The 24,820-nt window shown below is 43.8% G+C and overlaps 1 protein-coding gene across 4 annotated transcripts in view; it reads left to right on the top strand.

The window, feature by feature from the left end:
- The window catches only part of Phactr4 (phosphatase and actin regulator 4), a 66,525-nt gene that overhangs the window by 16,050 nt on the left and 25,655 nt on the right, over window positions 1-24,820 (top strand). Inside the window, exons 1-3 of one of the 4 annotated variants that reach the window (XM_006538456.4) lie at window positions 6,353-8,445; window positions 19,332-19,505; window positions 23,035-23,115. In XM_006538456.4, coding sequence (XP_006538519.1) covers window positions 8,400-8,445; window positions 19,332-19,505; window positions 23,035-23,115 — 301 coding nt within the window. In that variant the 5' untranslated portion in view covers window positions 6,353-8,399. Of the gene's footprint in view, window positions 1-6,352; window positions 8,446-19,331; window positions 19,506-23,034; window positions 23,116-24,820 lie in introns of those variants that run through there. The other 3 variants (NM_175306.4, XM_006538457.4, NM_001161797.1) reach the window with 3 other exon arrangements.

The raw sequence follows: 24,820 nt of genomic DNA, 5'->3' as shown, positions 1-24,820 counted from the left end.
TATAAGAAAAAGAAATTTTGAACCCAATCAGTAAATCCTGAAAGAATTACCTTATCAGCTGGGGTTGCAGCTCATAGACAGTCTGCCTGCCTGGGGTACTCGGGACCTGTGGGTCTGCTCTCAGACCATGCGACTGAGCTGTGAAAGGCCAGCCTCAGTTTCTTGGGTACTCTGAGGACAGCCTGAGAGATGTTACACCTTGTCTTGAAGAAGAAGAAAGGATGGGTTAGAGCGATGGCTTAAGAACCAGCTGAGCTCTGAGCCAAACACGCATTATCCTCCCTGAGAGCATGCATGCAAACCTACAAATCTCAAGTTAAAGTATTAAAAAAATAGACAGTGGGGCTGGAGAGATGGCTCAGTGGTTAAGAGCACTGACTGTTCTTCCAGAGGTCCTGAGTTCAATTCCCAGCAACCACATGGTGGCTCACAACCATCTGTAATGGGATCTGATGCCCTCTTCCGGTGTGTCTGAAGACAGCTACAGTGTACTTACATATAATAAATAAGCCTTTTAAAAAAAAGAAAAAAGGAGTAGTTCAGTAGCCCATTGCCTTTACTCTTCCCACACCACTGCAACCCAGCATAACAGATTTGTTTTTAGTGGTAATTGTTCTTCTTGTGACCAAGGCAGCACCTTAAGGAGGAAGGATTGGCTTTTGTCACAGTTTCAGTGGGGTCTGCCCTGCTGGGCGAGAGGGCCTGGTCGTGGAGAAGGAAGCGGTTGTCTGGCATCTCAGCTGGGAACAGGGAAGGATGAGTGCTGCTGCTCTGGTTTTCAAGAAGGCATGGTCTCGGTTGTCCAGGAACTCCCTGTGTAGACCAGGCTAGCCCCAAATTCCCAGGTCTGCCCCTGCCTTCTGAGTGTGGCAATTAAAGGTGTTAATCATCCTGCCTGGCGCTTCCTTCCACTTTAAACAAATGTGCGGAGCTGGGGAGGAGGCTCAGCGGTTTAGAGCGCTGGCTGTTCTTCCAGAGGACCCAGGTTCAGTTCCCAGTACCCACATGGTAGCTCACAGCTATCTGTAACTCCAGTTCCAGGGGATCTGATACCCTCACACCAATGTATATAAAATAAAGTTAAATTAAGAGTGTTTGTTCGTTTGTTTGTTTTTTGTTTTTTGGAGACAATATTTTTCTATGCAGCCTTGGCTGTCCTAGAACTCATTTTGTAGAACAGGCTGGCCTTGAACTCAGAGATCCACCTGCCTCTGCCTCCGGAGTCCGGAGATTAAAGGTGTGTGCCAACTACTGCCCAGCTTCCTTTTTTTCTTATGTGAGTGTGTGTGCATCTCAGGTATGTGTCTCTGGTGGTCAGAAGAGCTTGGAGGCTTTCCTCTCCTTCCCGTGTGGGACCTGGGCATTGAACACAGGTTGTTAGGCTTAGCAGCAGTGTGCCTTTACTGCTGAGCTACCTCACCAGTCCGCTTTCTACTTTTTCTTCACTTCAAGACATTAGCTCATAGTGTGAGTCTTCTCCTAAGTTAAACGACCTTTCTAACATTTCTTTATTTGTTTATTTAGTGTACTGTGCGAATGTGTATGCCACAGCACCCACGTGGCAGTCATGGGACAACTTTGTGGAGTTGGTTCTTTTTCTACACCTTGATGTAGCTTCTAGAGGTGAAAATCAGGTCTCTAGGCTTATGTAGTAAACCATTTGCCAGCCTTAGTTAAACCTTCTGGAAATACCTTCTAAGTAAAGCCTGAGGTGGGTTTCCATGGTGACTCTGTCCAGTCAAGTTCACAGTGCTGATTAAATACCACATGGCTCTTCCTTAGATTTTAGGTACCTTTAGGTTCTTGGCGTCTAAGCCGGGGAACAGGGAATATGAGTCTAGTGTTTAATGGTTACTGGATCCTGTTTATTTTCTATATATTTATTTATTTTATTTTATTTTATTTTGACTTTTTGAGACAGGATTTCTCTGTGTAGCCCTGGCTATCTTGGAACTGTATAGGCCTTGAAATCACAGTGATCTGCCTGCCTCTGCCTCCTGAGTACTGGAATTAAAGATATGAACCCACTGGCTATCTGTTTGATATAGTTTTTGAGATAGAGTCTCACTTTGTCGCTTACACTAGCCTCAGACTCAGGGCAATCCCCTGGCCTCAGCCTCTGCACTGCTGGGACTGACAGTCCTACATCACCACCCCAGTGGGACCATGCTTCATTTAAGGATTCTTCATGAAAAGAAATAGCTCTCAGGTTGAAGTGACAATCACCAAGCTTGTTTCGTGGAAGGTTCTGTTTTTCAGGATTCATATTTACCCACAGCACTCATAAAGCTTTTCAGAAAAGTCAAAATAGAATTGTACTGGATGCTTTAGCATAGACAGATAAGCATAGGTGCGTGCTGCCTGAACGTTCCTCTGATTTACTAGGCTCTTTTCCTAAGGCACGCATGCATTTGGTTCTGGTTTTAAAATGAAACTTAGAAGCAAAGGTGTGTGTAGTGTAAAATGTAATTTCCTCTTTGATTTTAAAAGCTCTATGGAAAAAAACATTTTTAAAGGTTTATTTATTTTATATGAGGACACTGTAGCTGTCATCAGATACATCAGAAGAGGGCATTGGATCCCATTACAGATGGTTGTGAGCCACCATGTGGTTGCTGGGAATTGAACTCAGGACCGCTGGAAGAGCAATCAGTGCTCTTAACCGATGAGCCATCTCTCCAGCCTGGAAAGTTTTAATTATATACCCCCTATACTTTCTGTGGTTCTAAAAATTGAAGGTTTTGAAGGGAGGGCTGTTTTATACATGAAATCAGCACAGTGCACTTGAATTACCAGCTGGAGTGAGTTTGATAGAAACAACATTTACATAGTCATCCTCAATTATTTTGCAGGAATTACTGTTGACTCACTGTGGTGCCAGGTGTTCATTACTCAGACTTTTTATTTAGAGGAGGATAAAGGCTGGATTCTTCTGCATATGAGCCGGAAAGGAATGCCCCTTAACCTGAATCCTTGCTAGAAGTTCCTGAGTAACTTTTTCAGGTGCCATGGCTATTCTCAGTTACTGTATCCACAGATACGTGACTGAGGGCCAGTTCTGCACAGATTTCCTGTCTCCTTTACTTGGAGACAGTTTGTGAGCCAACTGAATTGTAAAGCGTTATGAAAGAGAGAGAAGGAAGATGGAGCAGCCATAATTCGTCATCCCTTTGAGTCACCAGCACTGACTGCTACTGTTAAGAAACATTCAGCCCATTGCAAAATCCAGCTGTGGGTCCTCCGTTCTGTCTGCCTGGTTTCTATACATCATTGACATCTCTGGGTTCCTTAATAGAATTCAGTTGGCTCTTCCATGTGATTTTATAAGGCTTTGATTTTTCTCATTAAAAGACTAAGGCTTCTTAATTATTTTTTCTTCTTCTCCTCCTCCTCCTCCTTCTTCTTCTACTTCTTCTTCTCCTCCTCCTCCTTCCCCTCCTCCTTCTCCTCTTTCTCCTCCTCCTTCTTCTTCTTTCTTCTTCTTCTTGGTTTTTCGAGACAGGGTTTCTCTGTGTAGCCTTGGCTGTCCTGGAACTCACTTTGTAGACCAGGCTGGCCTCGAACTCAGAAATCCACCTGCCTCTGCCTCCCAAGTGCTGGGACTAAAGGCATGCACTACCACTGCCTAGCAATTTCTCTTTTTTTAATTCGATATTTTATTTATTTGCATTTCAAATGTTATTCCCTTTCCCAATTCCCCCCTCCAGAAGCCCCCATCCCATCCCCCCTCCTTCTGCTTCTATGAGGGTGTGCACCCACCTACCCACCCAATCTCTTTTATTATAATTACAAAAACCAACTACATTCTGCACATGAAAAAAACAATAGAGTATAAAATAATTGGTGGCCAGTGAGGTTCATTAATATCAAAATGCACTTGATTTTTTTTCCTTATTTGGCAAGCATTCCTTTTGATTCATTATAAAAAGTGCACAGTGGCACACCTGACCAGCCTTCCTGGAGCCTTTTTGTTCCCTTAGCAGAATATTGAATTGATTAAATTATTGGCTTAACAGGAAGGGACTTTAACAATAATTTTAGTCACTTGTGTAGTAGCTCACATGATTTTTTGGTCTGTGTATGTGGTGTATATATAAATGCATGTGTTCTTGTGTGTGTGTGAGCACCCAAGTGCAAGTATACATTGGGTACAGATGTAGGCTCACACGGGGGTACATGAGTCCTCACTGTATGTATCTCTTCTCTGCTCTGCCACGCTCGTCTCGTGTGTGGTGTGTGCATGCAGGTGCCAGAGGCGGACATCAGGTTTATTCATCTGTTGCCCTCCATCCTTTGTTGTTGCTTTGAGACAGGGTTTCTCTGTGTAGCTCTGTCTGTCCTAGAACTCCTGTAGACCAGGTTAGCCTTGAGCTGAGAGACCTGCATGCTTCTGCTTGCCCAGTGCTGGGATTAAAGGCACATGCGCACTACAGTATCCCAGCTTGTTGCTCTCTGTCTTATTTTTTGAGACGTAGTCTCCTACTGAACTCAGAGGTCCCCATATCCACTAGGCTAGCTGCTCAGTAAACTCTAGGTATGTCTCTTGATTTACTCCTGTAATCTATGGGTAATCATCTCCATGCACAGACATGCCCTCATGCTTTTTTGTCTGATTTGACCTGAAACAACGTGATCCCTAATTCTTCACTTCTGTCACATAAAGAACTTAGCATTTCTGTTCTTTTCTGTACTCTTTACAATCCTCCTGTGCAGAAAATGGAACGTGGATTTTTACCATATATATGAATATATATGATTCCCACACCCCAAATAGGGTGTTTTTTTTTTTTTTTTTTTTTTTTTTTTTGAGACACGGTCTCACTATGTAGCTCTGCCTGTCCTGGAACTCACTTTGTAGACCAGGCTTGCCTCAAATTTGCAAAGATTTGCTTGCTTCTGCCTCCTGGGTGCTGAGATTCAAGGTCTGCGTCATCACGTCCAGCTACATTTTTCAAAATTTGGTATGGATGTGTCACCACCTCCCCCAGGTGAGTTTCCTAGCCGCCGCTCTCATGATCATTGCAATGATAGAATGTTTCATGGTCGGCACAGGTTTCTCCTGCCTCCATTGCTCACGCTCTTTGCCCTGATGATCTTTGAAACAGGGTCTTGTTTTATAACCCTGGCTGCTTTAACTTGTCTTTACTTCTGCCTCAGCACCCAGAATGCTGAGGTCGCAGGCAGGTGCACTGTCTTTTGCTCCTTAGTTTCATAAGCAAAGGTTCAAATTGAGTCTGTTTCTTGGTGGGGCCGTAGTTTGGTGCTTGCCCAGTACGCATGAGGCACGCTTGAGGGCTGGAGGTTCAGGCTGCTGAAGACTTGCTGCATGTGCACTGTGCACTGGGCTACTTACATCAGGCTTTGGTAGCTCGTTTAAGGATAATGCATCGTGGCCCCTGCCCATAAAGAGCTTCTAGACTGCTAGGGAATTATAAAGATTAGTGCAGTTCAGGGTGGTGTGTCCACCAAGACCATTGCCTGGTCGAGTGGCTCTCAACCTGTGGGTCGTTCCCCTTTGGGGGTTGAATGAGCCTTTTACAGGGGTTGTCTATGATTACAGATGTCAAGTAGCAATGAAAATAATTCCATGGTTGGGGGGTTAGGGTCATCACAACATGAAGAACCATATGTATTAAATGGTCACAGTATCAGAAAGGCTGAGAACCACTGGATTAGTCCATTCTTTTTGTTTGATTGTTTGGTTTGACGTTTTCTTAGGTATTTTATATGCAGCTCAGGTTAGCCTGGAGCTTGAGCCTCTGCATCTGCCTCCAAGGGCTGCTTGTGCTACAGCTGTGGAAGACAATGTTCTTTGTCTCTCACACAGTGTTCTTGATTCTTGTTCTCAGGCGTCCTCTGCTCCCCCAGCCCCTGTGTGCTGGTTATCGTCTGTGATAGCTCCTATTACTATAAGCACCCGAGGAAAAACCTTGCTTTGGGTGTCAACACAGTACTAGGCACATAATCAGTGTTCAGTGAGTCTGTTGGAATTCTGTTTCTTTTTTTCTTCTTTTTTTAAAAAGATTTATTTATGCCGGGCATGGTGGCACATACCTTTAATACCAGCACTTGGGAGGCAGAGAGAGGCAAATTTCTGAGTTCGAGGCCAGCCTGGTCTACAGAGTGAGTTCCAGGACAGCCAGGGGAACACAGAGAAACCCTGTCTTGAAAAATTAAAAAAAAAAAAAAAGATTTATCTATTATATGAAAGTACACTGTAGCTGTTTTCAGACACACCAGAAGAGGCATCTGATCTCATTACAGATGGTAGCAAACCACTTTGTGATTGCTGGGATTTGAACTCAGGACCTCTGGAAGAGCAGTCAGTGCTCTTACCCACTGAGCCATCTCTCCAGCCCCATGGAATTCTGTTTGCATGGTTAAGGAAAGCCTTTAGCCAAGGCAGCAGAGTTTAGGCAGTTCTTAAAGGGTGGGTAGGTCCTCTCCACCTGGGTTAGAGAAAGAAATGCCAGGCCAAAGGAACAACTTACGCAAATGAAAAACATGCTGAAGAGTTGGCACACATGGCTACCACCGTGGGAGATGGTTGCTGACAGATGCTACTACTAGTAAGGATCAAAAGTCTAGCAGCGGGCTGGTGAGATGGCTCAGCAGGTAAGAACACTGACTGCTCTTCTGAAGGTCCTGAGTTCAAGTCTCAGCAACCACATGGTGGCTCACAACCACCCGTAATGAGATCTGACGCCCTCTTCTGGTGTGTCTGAAGTCAGCTACAGTGTACTTATGTATAATAATAAACCTTTAAAAAAAAAAAAAAGAAGTCTGGCAGCCACATTGTATCATCATAGCATATCCCTGAGTGTTTCTAAGGCTTTTCTTGTTTTATGCCTTAGTATTTTAGTCATTTTCTTGTTACCATTGAGGCTTTTGTTGCTTGTTTCTCTATCAAAACTGATCATAAGGCCTGGAGAGGTGGCTCAGTGCTTGTTGTGTAGCCCAGCATAGAGCACAGAAACCACTAGAGCTGTTGAGGAAGACAGAGCAACATCAGCCGACCTCTTCTTCCACCCGAGTCTCTGCCTGCATGCACACGCACGTACTGCACCATACACACAAACAAGAAGGTGACAGCTGGGGTTAGGAGACCACTGAGGTGGCTCATCAGGTAAAGGCGCTGGCCACCAAGCCTCAAAACCCGAGTTCCATCTCCAGGATCCACATGGTGAAAAGAATGATGCTTTTCTGACCTCCACAGGTGTGTGTTCTCTCACACACATGCACAAATAAAGAAATGGAATGGAAGTCTTTTAAAATTGAGGCTGGGAATGTAGCACAGTTGCTGGACCAGTGCCTAGTATAAACAGCCCCAGGCCATCCCCAGCATCGCATAACTAAGTATAGTAGAACGAGTCTGTAATGCCAGTCTAAATTCCAGCACTTGGGAGGTAGAGACAGGACGATCATCAGTTCAAGGCTCCATAGTTCAGCTTGACGCCAGCCTAGACTACATGAAACTGTCCCAAAAGAGGAGGGGGTAAACAGCATACATTTTTTTTTTTTTACTTCAGAGATTTCAAAGAATTTAGGATATATATAACTATATATAAAATATAATATATATTAGATTTATTTTACTTTATGTATTTTGCCTGCATATGTGTTCCATATGCCTGGTGCCCACAGAGCTCAGATTGTTGGATCCCCTGGAACTGGAGGTATACATGATGTGAGATACCATGTGAGTGCTAGGAATGGACCCAGTATTCTTTGTAAGAGCAACAAATGATGTTTTCCAGCCCCAACACATACACATACACACACACACACACACACTTGCGCGCTCTCTCTCTCTCTCTCTCTCTCTCTCTCTCTCTCTCTCATGAAGACCAGATAAGGGAGATAATAAATATTCAGTCCATATACAACACAAAATTTGTAGAATATATCTAAAATGTGCCTTTGAAATGGACTATTTGACTGTTACTCTGAACCCTGCTGATGGTGTGGGGTCTTTTGTTGTGATTGAAAGCATAGGGTCTTTGCTATACTTTGGGGCAGGCTCCCTGTCTTCTGTGGCTTTGAGCCTGGAGGCTTCCAGCCAAGCTCAAAGTCAGGAAAAGGGGGTGTGGGCTTTTGGGCTGTGCCGCTGGCAGCCAGAATGTGGTTGGCTGTCTCCTCCCCTTCCGCACTGGTGCTCTACACACTGCACTCTGGAATGACAGGCATTCCTGTGTGAAGAGAGCCGGCGTGAAGACGTTTGTGAGAGCCACAAGTACCCGGTGTCCAGCAAAACAGAAACTCCAGATCGCACACTGTTTCCTGGCATTTGGTGGTGATACGGGATTGCTGGTCCCTTACGTGGATTTGTCTTTTAAGAGAAGTTTGCTTTTGTCAGGAAGAGTTTGTTGTCGTGGGATACATCTAAGACAATTATAATCATGGGCCAAGCTGATGTCTCCAGACCGGTAAATCCAGATGCAGTTGGTGAGTAATGGAAGGCAGGAAAATAGACATCTTAGCAGCAGCGAGGCCGGCTTCAGCTGAAGTTAGTTCTCTTAGAAATTGGAATATAAGACTTTGGCATGTTTATTAAAGTTTGCGAGAAATGAATGAAAGATTTAAAGTTGTTCCCACTCAGTTAAATTCATTTCCCTTTCAGTTTCTCTTGACTTGCTTCTGGGGTTTTGTTTTAAGATTAGATTGCTAGGACGTCGTTACCTATTGGTTTATTTCTTGCCTCTGAGGAAAATAGTTACAGGAGCTGTTCCTTAGAGGTCAGAGGTATCTTACTGGTACTCTCCAAGTTCCGGCGAGTGTTAAGTGTGATCTAGAAATAAAACTGCCAACTTATAAAAACGGGATTGTTTTAAAGGTTGGATTAGGTTTTTTTTTTTTTTTTTTTTTTTTGATTTGTTATACACTTTCCAAGACTTTCTCCGTTGTATCAAGTGTTTGTTCCTTCTAAGATGCTTTGCTGTATGGACTTGTGAAGTGTTACTGTCTGGGGGGGGGGGGGGGCTAGCTCAGACTGCACAGGAGCTGTGAGTGTGGCTCAGAGATGGAAGTGTGACCTGATGAGGTCTCCCATCATGTCAGTGAGCACAGTTCTCCTATCTTTGTAGGGTGTCGTGGCTGCTGCTGCTGATTAATTGTGCAAATGGAGAAGGGTAGGCCAGAGTGTTGCAGTTCTTCCTGGACAATGTGCTATTTAGGGAAAACCTGTGTAAGGTGACTGTGACTTAGGAAGCATCAGGAAGACTCTTTCCTTACTTTTTATTTTTTTTTTCTCCACTAAGAAGAGGTCTAAGATGGCCGTAGCGCATACTTTTAATCCTAGTACCAAGGAGGCAGAGGCAGGTAGATCTCTGCTTTTAGGCTAGCCTGGTCTACACAGTGAGTTCCAGACTAGCCAAGGCTACGTAGTGAAACCCTGTCTCAAAAAAGACCAGTAAGACAGAGGCAGGTGGATTTCTGAGTTCCAGGCCAGCCTGGTCTACAAAGTGAGTTCCAGGACAGCCAGGACTATACAGAGAAACCCTGTCTCGAAAAAAAAAAAAAAAAATCCCAGTAAGAAAAGGTAAAAGCTATGTTAACTAAAGAAGCGCAGACAGGTTTAGAAGCTGGGAGTGCCTCAGATGTGTCTGGTGATTTGTTGTAGTTTAGTTTCTGATTTCCCAAGGAAAGTATTTTTCGGGTATTTCTGAAGCTGCGCACGTGGATGATAAAGTGCTCACATAGTCACAGACTTGGGACTCCAGTCAACGGGAACCAGTCCCTCGCCTTCCTCCGATCGCTGCACTAAGTCTTTCTCAGCTCAGTACTTCACTTTTTAAACAGTAAAATACCATATAGAAAAGGGCCTATAGAAAAATACAAGAAACCCTCAGAACCACTTTCCAGCTTGAGAAAGTAAGTTTAGCAGAGAGGCTGGGTGGGGTGCACGTCAGCACTGCCACCCAGAAGTGGGAGGCAGAGGCAGGAGGGTCAGGGCCTCAGGAATGAATCAGCTGGAGCGACCTTGTAAGTTCCAGACCAGCCTAGGTTTTAGGACACCCAGTCTCCCACACACAAACATTTTATTAAATAATTTTTTAAAATCACAAACCAAAGTAGAGACGTCCTCAGCCTCTGCCGTCTCTCCCTTTGCTCCTCGAGCCAGCCTTCTCCTGTATTTGATACCTCACCTCCTTGTGCAGCATCAGCTCTCCCTGTGGTTGCCGCTCCATAGCTCTTCTCTAACACATACTGTGGCCCACCCTTCTTAACTTTATGTCTTGAGTTTTTTGGGTTTGTTGTTGTTTGGCTTTTTTTTTCCCTTTTCTTTTAAAAGAAAAAGTCTCATGAGGGGTGTTGGTGGTGTTTCCTTTTAATCCCAGTACTCTGGAGGCAGAGGCAGCAGATGGCTGTGAGTTCGAGGCCATAGGGCCTACATAGTGTTGGAGGCCAGCTAGAGGTACACAGAGACACCATGTCTTAAGCAAGGTTTCATTTGTGGTGCTGGCTGACCAGGAAATCCCTAAGTAGATTGACTAGCTTGGCCTCAGACTCAGAGATTTGCCTGTCTGCCTCCCAAATGCTGGGGTTAAAGGCAGGTGCTACCTACCATGCTGGTCCCCCCTGCTCTTCTCTTTTAATAAAACATGTTTAAAAGAGTGTGTGTGTAAAAAAAAAGTGTGTATGTGTATGCGTGTGCATATATGTGATGTATACATGCTGCAGTGTATGCGTGGAGATCAGAGGACAACTTTCATTTTTTTCCACTCTGGTGTCTGGGGATTGAACTCTTGGTTATCATGACTGTACGGCAAATGCTCTTACACTATGAACAATCTCACTGGCCCCTATCTCTTATTTTCTTTTTAAATTTTTAAGATTTATTTATTTATTTATGAGTGCTCTGTAGCTGTCTTCAGACATATCAGAAGAGGGCATTGGATCCCATTACAGATGGTTGTGAGCCACCATGTGGTTGCTGGGATTTGAACTCAGGACCTCTGGAAGCGCAGTCAGTGCTCTTACCCGCTGAGCCATCTCTCCAGCCCCTTATTTTATTCATGCAGGATCTCTATTGCAGTTGAATAGATTGGCTTGCTAATGGGCTCCAGGGTCCTGTTAACTCCATGCCTGCCCCTTCAGTGCTGGGGTTATGGGTACAAGTTACCATGCTGGCTTGGGCCTTATTCCAGGCTAAGCAAGCACTTGACCACTCTGCTAGCCCCAGGCTCCATCACTTCTTGCTGCAGCTGTGGCAGACAAGACATTTTTCCTGAGGTAGAACTGTAGAGAACTTACCTATCTCCTCTGTCCAGTTCTTTTAATCCCATGGCCAAGGCTGTGCGAGATCTCCAGAAGTTGTAGGCCTTCTCTGCACATGAAACCTGCTTTGTTCAGTAGTGAAATCACTTGGCTTTATAATTTGGTTGCAGTTTTCTGAAACTATTCCTTAAATCCAACAGTAAGCCTCTTTTAGAGAACAAGACTGTTAAGTACTGTGGCAAAGTATCATAAGTTATGGTGCCTATTTACAAAGCTCTGAAGGCTGAGGCAGGAGCATCACATTAAGTTTCAGGCCAGTCAGAGATGGGGAGTGAGACCCTATCCTAGAACAAAACAGAACACAAAAAAGGGCAAAAAATATTGCCCAGCTAGTAAAAGTGCTTGTTGTTAAGGTCTGATGTCCTAAATTTGATCCCTGAACCGGCATGGTTGATGGAGAGAACAAACAACTTCAAGTTGTCCTCTGACCTCCACCTATGAGCACTGGCACATGTATGCACACATATACACTTGTACACAATAAACTGGGGGTAGGGGGATCTTACAGATGAAAACAAAATATATCAAAAAGATGTCATTGATAAGGTACAAATGATAGAGGTCGGATTCAAATAAACCAGGCGATTTAGTCGCTTACTACAGTCTAGTGAAGGAATGTTGAAGATTTGTGTTCTGTGGGTTTCTGACAGCAGACTATACTTAGCCATACAACACAGGTGAGTGAGAATTCGCTGGAGGCCAGCTGTGATGCTCCACCTCTGTAAGACCTGCTACTCTGGAAGCTGAGATGACTGAGCTCAAGGCCATTTTGGGCAAGTGTAGCCTCTTCTCAGAGGAAAACGGGAAAGAGGGCTAGGGCTGCAGTTTACTGTAGAATGCTTCCCTCCCATGCAGGAGGTCTTGGTTTCGATCCCAGTCCGACCAGAGTAGGAGTATGCAGCATTATACAGTCTTTGATCTAGGGTGCATTGTTTAATCCTGTTATTTTCTTTATCCTCTTATATGTAGTCATAACTTGCACATAGTTAGTGAAGATGAAGATGCAAACAAAGGGCTATCTCTATGATGAGATCCGGGCTGGTCTTGAACTCTCTATGGACCCCAGGCTATACCTTAAAGACATCACTAACTTTGAAGTGTTTGAATTAAAGGCATTTATCACCACTGCCAATTTTTAGTGGCTTTTTGTTTGTTTTTTTGTTTATTTAAGTATTTATCTTGACAACCCTGCCTTAAAACACACACACACACACACATACATGCACACACTAAGAACATATATCACGCACAGATAAGGATGCAGGCAAAATACTTATACACATCAAGTAAAATAAAGTAATAAAGTGATGGCCCCTGGGTAATGTTGCCCAGGGCTGACCTCTGGTCTGCATGCACACTTGCATACACACAACAACAAAATACACCTTCTTTAGATAAGTGAATAAAGAGTTAATAAATGATCACAGTGCAGGGTAATGATCTATAACTGGATGACAAATTAGTTTGTAAAAAGAATGTGATATGAATATCACTTTATAATTTAGACCTTTTAAGTTAAAAATCACATTTGTTTGTTTTTTTGTTTGTATGTGTGTGCACATACATGCCACAGTGTGCATGTGGAGGTCAGAGGACAACAGCAGGGGTCAAGCTCAGGTTGTCAGACTTGTCAGCTAGTGCCTTTCCAGCGAAGCCATAGTCTCAGCCCCTTTCTAGCACGTGGATTACGGTATTTAGGATTAGCATGAGTTGTGTAGTTGTCATGAGGACAAGAGTTCTATGATGTGCCATCTTTGTAAATTGCATTATTCTATATTTATTGTTGTGGTTTAACTTTTATTTTGTTTGAGAACATGGTTTCATATACTATCTGAGATGGCCTTGATATCATATTTCATATTGGTTGATTTGCCTCCCAAATATGGGATTGCAGATATATATTATATTGCCCATTATAACTTATATGCTATAAGCCTCTGTTTCTAAATGAATCCAGATTTAAGAAGCTGCAATAACTTTTTAAATGTAAAGAAATATAATAATAAGACTTATTATATTATTATAATAAGATTTTAGATTAAAAAAATAAAATGTGTATTGGGAAGAGGAAGGGGCACTGGGAGGAGTTGGGAGAGGGAAGACTGCAGTTGGGATATAATATGAGACAATATAAAAACAAAATAAAAGAAAAGCATGATAGAAAGGGGACCGCAGACTTTGAAGTTAGAGAGATTTCAGTTATATTCACATTTTGTCACACATGAATTTCATTTCAAATTTATTTACTTTTATATGTACGGATGTTTTGCTTGCTTATATTGGTGTGTACCTTAAGTTGTCTGGTACCCAAAGAGGCCAGGCAAGGGCATCAGATGCCCTGGAATTGGAGATACAGAGTTGGGAGCCACCATGTGGGTGCTGGGAATCAAATCTGGGTCCTCTGGAAGAGAGACAGGTGCTTTTTTTTTTTTTTTGAATTTACTTATTTATTTATTTTTATATGAGTGCACTGTAACTGTCTTCAGATACACCAGAAGAGGGCATCAGATCCCATTGCAGATGGTTGTAAGCCACCATGTGGTTGCTGGGATTTAAACTCAGGACCTCTGGAAGAGCTCTTATCCACTGAACCATCTCTCCAGCCCTGTCACACATTTTTAAAGTGCTAAAATTAAACAAAGCAAGGGTATGGGTATAGCTTAGTGCTAAACCACTTGCCTAGCAAGCACAAGGCCCTAGGTTCAGTTCAAGTACAAACAAAGTAAAGTAAGAACAAAGAAGGAAAAGGTACTGGCAAGCTGGAGCAAAAACTTCAAGGCCAACCTCAGCCACAGAGATCCTGTCTCAAAAAACTATTTAAATGAACAAACAAAACCAAAAATATACAACCAAAATATCTTCAGAATTAAATTAAAACCTCCTTGGTGTACACAGAATTGCAGAAATATATGGTGTTCATAAATGATATATAGACAATACAGAAGTATTGCTTGTTCCTGTGGCTTATTGTTGCATGTATACAGAAGTGTATATTTGATAGTAGCCTAGACCATTAAAGGTTGTAAGATTCCTTCATTGTTCAGGAAGCAGTGAAGGTCTAAATCCACATAGATTAGTGTCTTAGTTAGGGTTTTACTGCTGTGAACAGACACCATGACCCAGGCAACTCTTTTTTTTTTTTTTTTTTTTTTTTGGTTTTTCGAGACAGGGTTTTTCTGTATAGCCCTGGCTGTCCTGGAACTCACTTTGTAGACCAGGCTGGCCTCGAACTCAGAAATCCGCCTGCCTCTGCCTCCCGAGTGCTGGGATTAAAGGCGTGCACCACCACGCCCGGCAACTCTTATAAGGACAACATTTAGTTGGGGCTGGCTGACAGGTTCAGAGGTCCAATCCATTATAGGAACATTCAGCATCCAGGCCGGCATTGTGCAGGAGGAGCTGAGAGTTCTACGTCTTCATCTGAAGGCTGCTAGCAGAATACTGGCTTCCAGGCAGCTAGGATGAGGGTCTTAAAGTCCACACCCACAGTGACACACCTACTCCAGCAGGGCCACACCTTCTAATAGTGCCACTCCCTGGGCGGAGCATAAACAAACCATCACAATTAGTAAGTCAAGGATGTAGAAAACAAGACAAGTGCAAGAGACTGAGCTAAAACCACCGTGACAGTGAAAATATTAAACGTAGATGGATTAAGCACCCTAGTTAAAGATGGCTGACTGGGTGTGCTACTTTACAGTGTAACCTTAGTGCTAAGAAGCTGAGAGAAGGAACTTGAGTTTGAAGCCAGAATAGACCTTGTTGCAAGGAGACAAAAGACAGTTGTCAAATGAAATAGGAAAACAAGATAGAGGTAGAAGTGTTTCTATGATAAAGGAAGTTTCATATTGATAGAAAGGGTCCATTTAAGACGAAATCATCTGGGCTGGCGAGATAGCACTCACAGTAGGTGGCTCACAGCATTCTGTTACTCCAACTCCAGGGTATCTGATACCGTCCTCTGAACTCTACAGTTATCTACAAACCACTGTGCACACACACCTACACATAATTTTACATTTTTATTAAAGGATTGGAGAGATGACTCAGTGGTTAAGAACACTGGTTGCTCTTTCAGAGAACCAAGATTCAATTCCTAGCACTCTCAACGGGGCTTACAACTGTCTGTAACTTCAGTCCCAGCAGATATGACATTATTTTTCTAGACACCCCCTGGGCACCAGGCACACACATGGTGCACAGACATACATGGAAGTAAAATACCCTTACATACTAATTCCTTAAATTTTTGTTTTTGTTTTTTTGAGACAAGTTTTCTCTGTGTAGCCCTGGCTGTCCTGGAACTTACTTTGTAGACCAGGCTGTCCTCAAACTCAAAGATAAGCCTTACTCTGCCTCCTGAGTGCTGGGATTAAAGGCATGCACCACCATACTTGGCTCTTAATTTTTTTTTTAAAGTGGAAAACATAATTAAATTTGTAATTATCCAACAGAGTAAGACCTTGTCACACAAAACAGCGACAAATGACTTTGCTAACTAGAGCTTTTACTGTCCCTCTCCCAGCAGTTGCTAGAACAAGGACACAACGCACCGACACGGTGTTGTGTAACACAGTGAACTGACTTGAGCTGACTGGCACATTTGGACCACTACACTACACCCAAGCATACACAGTATACATTGTTACAGGTTTGTCTCTTTTGAGACAAGGCTTGCTATATACATAATCTATGCTGCCCTCAAACTTGTAATCCTTCCCATAGTGATACTGCTGTGATGATAAGTCTGAGCCAGTGCGTCCTGCCATGATACATTTTGTGTATTATTTTAATTTTAAAAATGACTTGTTTTGTGTGTATGTGTATTTTCCCTGTATGTTTGTATATGTACTGTGTGCATGCCTAATGCCTATCGAGGTCAAAAGAGGGCATCTGAGCCTCTGGAACTAGAGTTGTACACTATGTAGGTGCTGGGACTTGAACCTTGGTCCTCTGCAAAAGCAATGAAAATTTTTTTAATTAATTAACTTATTTGTATATATGTGAGTATATTGTTGTGATATCTTCAGACACACCAGAAGAGGGCATAGGATCCCATTACAGACGGTTGTGAGTCACCATGTGGTTGCTGGGAATTGAACTCAGGGCCTCTGGAAGTACAGCATCTCTCCAGCCCCTCAATGAAGTATTTTTAACTGCTGAGCCATCTCTCTAGCTCCTTATTATTTTATTTATTATCAGTGTGAGTGTATGATGTGTTTGGGATTGGGAGTCAGTTTTCTCCTTCAATTGGATAGCAAACTTGGTGGACAGGGACCCCTGGATATTTAGGGTTTTTTTCTTTTGTGGTGCTTAGCTGTTTGCAGAACCTCATGCCAGTGCCACACTCATAGGCGCTCCTCAGCCCTGCCCTTGTGTTTTTGAGACAGGGTCTCACTATGCATCTTATGCTGTCCTGGAACGTTTGATCCTCCTGCTTTTGCCTCCTGGTGCTAAGATTATAGGCGTATGCCATCACACCTGACTGAGAGTTTTAAAAGGATTCATGGCCCCACTTCCTGCAGATCCTGTATATTATAAAGGCAGTTGGGCTGATTCTAAATATTTGGACAGACATGTGAGTCAGTGAAATAATATGCAGTTTGTCATTGAGACTAGGGAGTGGAGAGGAGGAGGAGCAGAGATGTGAGTGAAGCCGGATGTGGTGGCTCACACCTGTCATCTCAGCATTTGAGAACAAGACCATGGAGGTTCTGGGGTTCAAGGTTATCTTCAGCTACAAATAAATTCAACGTCATCCTGAGCTACTTAAGATCCAGGTTTTAAATTTTGCTTAAAACAAGCAAAAATAAAAATACAAAGATAGATAAATAATTAAATGTTAATATGAATGAATGAATTGGAAAATATCAAGGTTCTGTTCTTCTAAAACATTTGACAAAATTAGATACTTATGAAGAGAGAAGCAAAGGAGACCCTGTTCCTGCTGGGCACTCGGGAGGCAGAGACAGGCAGGTCCCTGAGTTTGAGGCCAGCTTGGTTTACAGAGAACACTTTCTTTTTCACTTTCTGTATTTAGTGATATGTTCAGTGACCTGCTTTATACAAAGCAAAATGAGAATGTGTGTGGGTGTGTGTGTGCGAGTGTGTGTGCATGTTTCAATTGGGTTTAAACCTAGAGCCACATACATGCTTTGGAAACTTGAGGTACATCCCTACTCCTTGTCGTTGTGAATCCTTGAAAGAAAGATGACATATAAATATATTGTTCAACATAATGAAGTTTTTTTGGTTTTTTTTTGAGTGGGGGGGTTTCGAGACAGGGTTTCTCTGTATAGCCCTAGATGTCCTGGAACTCACTTTGTAGACCAGGCTGGCCTCGAACTCAGAAATCCGCCTGCCTCTGCCTCCCGAGTGCTGGGTTTAAAGGCATGCGCCACCACGCCCGGCTCATAATGAAGTTTTAAAAGCATCAAATTAAATTTTAATTTGGAACGCAGTTAGTGGATCTCTGTAAATTTGAGTTTGAGGCCAGCCTGGTCTACAGAGACTGTTCTAGGACACCCAGAGCCATACAGAGAAACCCTCCCTCACATAAAGGAAAACGGAAAAGGAAGTGATTAGCTATGATTTTTAAGCAGCAGAAGAGGCTAAGTGACGGATGATACTTTGTTGAGAGGCTTTCAGGCAGGAGCTTCTCTGTGCTGCTAAAATGTTGGCTGCTTTTCTTTATGATCTTTTCTTTAACATTTTCAGTCCAATTAAAACTTTAGGTGTAGTTTTCCTTTCTTCAGTCAAATAACATTTTCTGATTATTTCCTGGAATGCCTGTAGATGTGCTAACAGGAGATTTACAGGAGTCATATGTGGAGGCACACACCTGTAATTCCAGCACTTAAGAGGTTAAGGCGGGAGGATCACACATTCAAGACCAGACCTAGCAATCCATTGTCTCAAAAAACCTAAACCAGCCCCAAGATGCCTCCTAGGTAACGGTGCTGGAAGCCACTCTTGATGATCTGGTTCAGTCCTGGGGCCCATGCAGTGGAAGCAGAGGAGTGAGCTGCGTCTCTCTCCTCCACGGATGCTCTGTCTGTGTGCTCCTCCCCTGCCTCCACACCCACACAGATGCACAGAAGCTAAATTTAAAAAAAAAAAAATGTAATTGAAAGAAAACAGTAACACAAAGCTACAGTGTCAAAAGGAGATCATTGTGTTCAGTACAAGTGTCAGACTTTTCCTGCCTCCAACATTGTTGCTGCTAGTGGGAAGGGAAGTGCGATTCTGTGATGCAGCAAGCACCTTAACCCCAGGAGTAGGCCACAGAGCCTTTCCTTACCCCTAGATGGCTCCTGAGGCCCCTGGGACAGTGGGTGGGGCGCAGGCTGCATTGTACTGCCTTCCTGCATTTTTGTTATTGCTGCCTTCCTGCTCTACCTTCAAAGCTAACTAAGCCCTGCACATGTGTCATTATGAGGGTCTCGAGACCTTTGACCTCAGTCGTGAACGTGTAGCATGTCACCTATGTTATAGATCCTTACTATCAGGATGTCCCTAAGTAATACTGTGACAGGCAGTAGAACCTCACCTCCACTCTTCCAACTCCTTCCATGTCAGGGCATCTTCTCTAACGCCCTGTCCCCACCTCGTCTCCCAATCTTCCACAGTTATGCAGCGCTCTTTGTGTGTGGGGAGAAAAATGTGATACACAGACACAAGGTGTGAACACTTGATGACTTGCCTGTCCCTGAGTTACTTGAATCGTGGGAATTGCTGAGAGGGTAATATTTAACAGCGATCCCCTCAGTCTCCGGAGGGAGTCCTTGCTTCAGTGATACAGAGCTTATACTGTATTGTGTATGCTAATGATGTCGGCTTGATTCTAGCATCTCCCTAAATTTTCCTCTTAAATGGCTTCTTTAGTGATTTAAGTTTGAGTTTGGGCCTTTGTCCATGTAATGTCCGGAGTGTGACTGTCTGCGTGATTGTCATTGCTCTGATTCTTTCCGACTGCTACAGGAAGAGGGGACATTTTTAGAGGCTATATAAGGATAATAAATTGGCTGTCCCTTCCCGTTCCTCTCCATGAACAGAAGAAGCAGAGCAGCCCTCTGGAGACCCAGGCATGGGCATGGACAGTGTGGAAGCAGGGGACACAACACCTCCCACCAAAAGGAAAAGCAAGTTCTCAGCGTTAGGCAAGATCTTCAAGCCGTGGAAATGGAGGAAAAAAAAAAGCAGTGATAAGTTCAAAGAGACATCAGAAGGTAAGGTACTAAGATTTAAATGTTCTGAGGAGCGAGGGGGGTGCCCACCTAGTTTGAGCAAAGCCCTGGGCTCTTCCCCGATTGCAGAGAACCTGGTGTGCTTGTGCTCTGCAGCTGACCCCACAGAGGGGAGGCGCAGAGATAAAAGGATCAGAAGTTCAAGGTCCTTTTTAGTTAGACATTGAGTTTCAGGCCAACCCGGGCACCAGGAGATCTTGTCTCTAAACAAACAAACAAACAAACAAACAACTAAACAAGGCTTCTATTTTTTTTAAATATTTATTTATTGTTATATGTAAGTATACTGTTGTTGTCTTCAGACACACCAGAAAAGGGCATCAGATCTCATTATGGATGGTTGTGAGCCACCATGTGGTTGCTGGGATTTGAACGCAGGACCTTTGGGAGAGCAGTCGGTGCTCTTAACCGCTGAGCCATCTCGCCAGCCCAAGGCTTCTATTTTTAAGAGTTCCTCATTTGGGCTAAGGAGGTGACTAAGCAGGTAAAGTGCTTGATAGAAACACGAGGACCTCAGTTGGAACCTGCAGGACGCACGTAAAGCCAGCTGCACACACACTGTTGTAATGCAGTGCTTCTGTGGGGCGATGAAAAGATAGGACAGAAAATCCCCAGAGGCCTAAGGGCCAGCTGGTGTGCAGCAACCAACCGAGAGCCTGTCTCAGCCAAAGAGATGAGCCAGAGCTTACTGACCTCCACAATCATCCCATGTCATGCGTGTGCCCAGTGTGCTTGCACACAGGTACATACACGTTGTACATATGCATAAAAAAGAATAATTCCCTGAGTTAGTTGGGCTTGGTGATACAGGCTGTAAATCCCAGCACTTGGAAGATGCAGACTGGAAGAGCCAAGAGTTTAAGGTTATCCTTGGCCACACAGGAAACTCAAAGTCAGCCTGGAAACAATAACAACAAAAGCACTCGTGGGTTCCATTGACTGATGGATTATTTGACTGATTTACCAGATGGGATCCTGTAGCACAGGGCTTGCTTGTATTCTTGACATAGCAAGAATGATCTTGAACTTGTGATTTTCCTGCCTAGCACTAGGATTGAAGGAATGTGCTGTGTCTGGTTTATATAATGCTAGAGCTGGAACTAGGGCTTTGTGCTTGGAAGGTACACACTCTACCAAACGAATTTCCTATTTTAGAAGTACCCCTCTTTTCTTTTTTTTTTTTTTTTTTTTCCGAGACAGGGTTTCTCTGTATAGCTCTGGCTGTCCTAGAACTCACTTTGTAGACCAGGCTGGCCTCGAACTCAGAAATCCGCATGCCTCTGCCTCCCGAGTGCTGGGATTAAAGGCGTGCTCCACCACGACCGGCCGCACCCCACTTTTCACATCTCCCTAAATGTCTATAACCTCCTACTTGAGAGTTCAGTTGTTTAGAATTTAGACAGATAAATAGTCCTTCATTGATGATTAAACCTGTAAGGTGTGACACATGTTGGACAAGTGACCTACCACTGACCTACACCCCCAGCCACTTTCTTTTTCTGTTTTTTATTTATTTATTTATTTATTTATTATGAGTACATTTTAGCTGTACTGATGGTTGTGAGCTATCATGTGGTTGCTGGGAATTGAATTCAGGACCTCTGTTTGCTCCGGTAGGCCACGCTCACTCCGGCCCAAAGATTTATTTATTACTATAAGTACACTGTAGCTGTCTTCAGACACATCAGAAGTGGGCATCAGATCTCATTATGGATGGTTGTGAGCTACCATGTGGTTGCTGGGATCTGACCTTTGGGAGAGCAGTCAGTGCTCTTAACTGCTGAGCCCTCTCTCCAGCCCAGTGCTGCTGTTTTTTAAACTACAATTTGTTTGCTTGTTTGTTGAGTCAGGTCCCAGCACAGGGGAGTTCTAATTTACAGTCCGTTCTCTCCTTCTACTGTGGGTTCCAGGAATCAAACTCCATCTCTCAGGGGTGGCACCGTCTACCTTTACCCATTGAGCCATCTTGCTGGCCCCGTCTAGTTTTCATTTTGATGCAGGTTCTTACCAGGTTACACAGACTGCCTGAACCCGTGATAATCCTCCTGCCTCTCAGCTTTTGGAATAATTGAAACTTACAGGCCTGTTTCAGCAAGCCTGGCTGACACTTAGCATTCCGTAGCCTCATTCCCAGGTTGGTATTTTGATGGGTTTAAAGCTGTTCAGTAAAGACAAACTTAGTGCTGCACACTAAGGAACATAGGAAGGTCTAGCCTGGGGGGCTACGTGAGTTCTAGGCTAGTCAGAGCTACATTGTAAGACCCTCTCTCAAAAATAAATATAAAGCCAGGCGTGGTGGCGCACGCCTTTAATCCCAGCACTCGGGAGGCAGAGGCAGACAGATTTCTGAGTTCGAGGCCAGCCTGGTCTACAAAGTGAGTTCCAGGACAGCCAGGGCTATACAGAGAAACCCTGTCTCAGAAAACCAAATAAATAAATAAATAAATAAATAAATAAATAAATAAATAAATAAATAACAGGAACGGGTCTCAGAAAACCAAATAAATAAATAAATAAATAAATAAATAAATAAATAACAGGAACGGCTGGAGAGATGGCTTAGCAGTTAAAAGCACAGACTACTCTTCCGGAGGTCCTGAGTTCAATTCCCAGCAACCACATGGTGGCTCACAACCATCTGTAATGGGATCTGATGCCCTCTTCTGGTGTGTCTGAAGACAGTGACAGTGTACCCATACACATGAAATAAAATAAGAAAACAAAAACAGAAGAAAAATAAAAACAGGAACAGATGGGAATACTCGGTGAGGCTCCAGCCTCACTGTACAGTTCTTAGTGCTTCCTTTCTGCTTAGCCCACTTGCCATCAGCACGGCTCATCTGTAACTCCTTACTGCTGTGCCCTAGTTAAGCTGCAGTCATGTGAGTACAGCTTCCTTGGGAACTAGTACTTTCTCTGGAGATCGGGCTGATCTCAAACTCACAGAGGTCCACCTGCCTCTACCTCCCAAGTGCTAGGATTAGGGCATGCGCCACCGGTGCCTGCCTTGTTTGTTTTTTATATCTAGTTCTCGGTGTGGAACCCAGGGCCTTGGACATGCTGGGCAATCATGACTGTCAATGTAACTCCCAGCTCCAGCAAAGCATTTTGTTTTGTTTGGTCAGAGCCTTGTTGCCCTGGCTGGCCTAACACTGTACAGAATGTGCTGGCCTCCAGCGTGGCAGGCTTTCTCAGCCTCTTGGTCTCAGATGGGAATATGTGTTTTGTTTGAGGCAGTCTGTGTAGCCCGTGCTAATCTAAACCTTACTATGTAGATAAGGCTGTGCTGGGACTGATCCTCCTGCCTCCACCTCCCAAGTGCTAGTACTACAGGCATGTGGGACCACTCTCAGCTAAGTTTTTAGATGTAAAGTTAGTTTCCCTGTTCTTTTTTTTTCTTAAGAGCACAAATACTGTGAACTACTTTATTCTTTTATACTTATAACGCTAAGAGATATGTTGACCTTCCAACTGCTGAATTTCTGAGTTGTGTTTTCCAATTTAATGTTAGTTTTAGAGCGAAAAATATCTATGCGAAAACCAAGAGAAGAACTGGTTAAACGAGGGGTTCTGTTGGAGGACCCCGAGCAGGGTGAGTTCCAAACGATCAGCACACGGCTGTCTGTGCATTGCTCTCTGGCTGGGTCTCGCTCGCTAGGCTCTGAAATTGTTCCCTTTGCTTTACTCTTACTGGAGTCACGGTGGAGGAGCACTTTAAAAATAGTTCCCTGTTTCTTCCCAAATGCCTGGCTTCGCTCTTAAGCTGAAATAGGAAGATTGGTGAAGGGTCCTGGGAGCAAAGATTTTGTGTCTCTCTGTCTTCTTGAGATGAGTGTCTCCTGTAGTGGTGACAGTTATTTCAAGTTGCTGATTGATAGTTCTGACCCAGTTGCCTCCACCCTCATCTTCCTGTCGCATCAATAGCTTGCGGACGTTTCAGCACTCGTTGCTGGTTATCCTGTGAGATCTGTTATGGCTGTTGTGAAGCAGTGGGTTATAAACGTAAATCAGTAGTGTACCTGGGTGTTTGTCATTTCTCTCGAGTTTATCTTATGGAGCAGTTCACTGTGTTGGCAGAATTGCCATCCTGCTCCCGTCTTCTAAAAATAAAAAGTAGGCACTGGCCAGGCAGTGGTGGCACACGCCTTCAATCCCAGCACTTGGGAGACAGAGGCAGGCGGATCTCTGAGTCCAAGGCCAGCCTGGTCTACAGAGTGAGTTCCAGGACAGCCAGGGCTATACAAAGAAACCTTGCCTCAAAAGAAGGAGGAGGAGGAGGAAGAAGAAAAAGGGGGAGGAGAAGAAGAAGGGGAAGAGGAAGGGAAAAGAAGAGGAGGAGGAAGAGGAAGTTGTTTTTGGCAGTGTAAATCTGGCACAGTGATTGAGGGAACTTCCTGCTCTTACAGACAGGACTTAATTCCGAGTACCCACATCGTGTTTCACAGCCATTTGTAACTCTAGTCCCAGAACCATTTTTTGGCTTCCCCTAGTACCAGGCAAGCACGTGATATATGTACACACAGACAAAACTAATACTCTTTAAAACAAAACAACAACAACAGATGTTTCTGAAAATGAATAAAATCAAAAGTGCAGTGCCAGAGAGCTGGCTTGGCAAGAAAGGTACTGGCAGCAGAGAATTGATGCCCACAGATTGTCTGGTCTCAACACATGAGCCGTGGCATGAACCATGACAAAAGCATACTCACACACGTGCACACGTTCAGAAATAAATGTAATAGTTTTAAAAATAAATAAAAAGCTAGAAATGGTGGTTGTCTTAGTGAGGGTTTCTGTTTCCTGCACAAACATCATGATCAAGAAGCTCACACTTCCCACATTGCTGTTCATCCCCAAAGGAGGTCAGGACTGGAACTCAGGCAGGTCAGGAAGCAGGAGCTGATGCAGAGGCCATGGAGGGATGCTCCTTACTGGCTTACTCCCCCTGGCTTGCTCACTTGTTTTCTTATAGAACCCAAGACTACCAGCCTAGGGATGGCATCACCCACAATGGGCCATCCTGCCTTGATCACTAATTGAGAAAATGCCTTACAGCTGGATCTCACGGAGGCATTTCCTCAAGGGAAGCTCCTTTCTCTGTGATAACTCCAGCTTGTGTCAAGTTGACACATAAAACCAGCCAGTACAGTGGTACATACCTTTAGTCCCAGCACTTGGAAGACAGAGGCAGGCAGAGCTCTGTAAGTTCCAGGTCAGCCTGGTCTACATTATGAGTTCTAGGCTATTCTGGGATACACAGTGATACCTTGTCTCAAAAAAACAAAAGAAAATAAAAA

Source organism: Mus musculus, chromosome 4 (assembly GCF_000001635.26).
Source record: "Mus musculus strain C57BL/6J chromosome 4, GRCm38.p6 C57BL/6J".
NCBI classification, from domain to species: domain Eukaryota; kingdom Metazoa; phylum Chordata; class Mammalia; order Rodentia; family Muridae; genus Mus; species Mus musculus.
The sequence above is the reverse complement of the archived record's forward strand: the minus strand, read 5'-3'. Positions and strand labels throughout refer to the sequence as shown.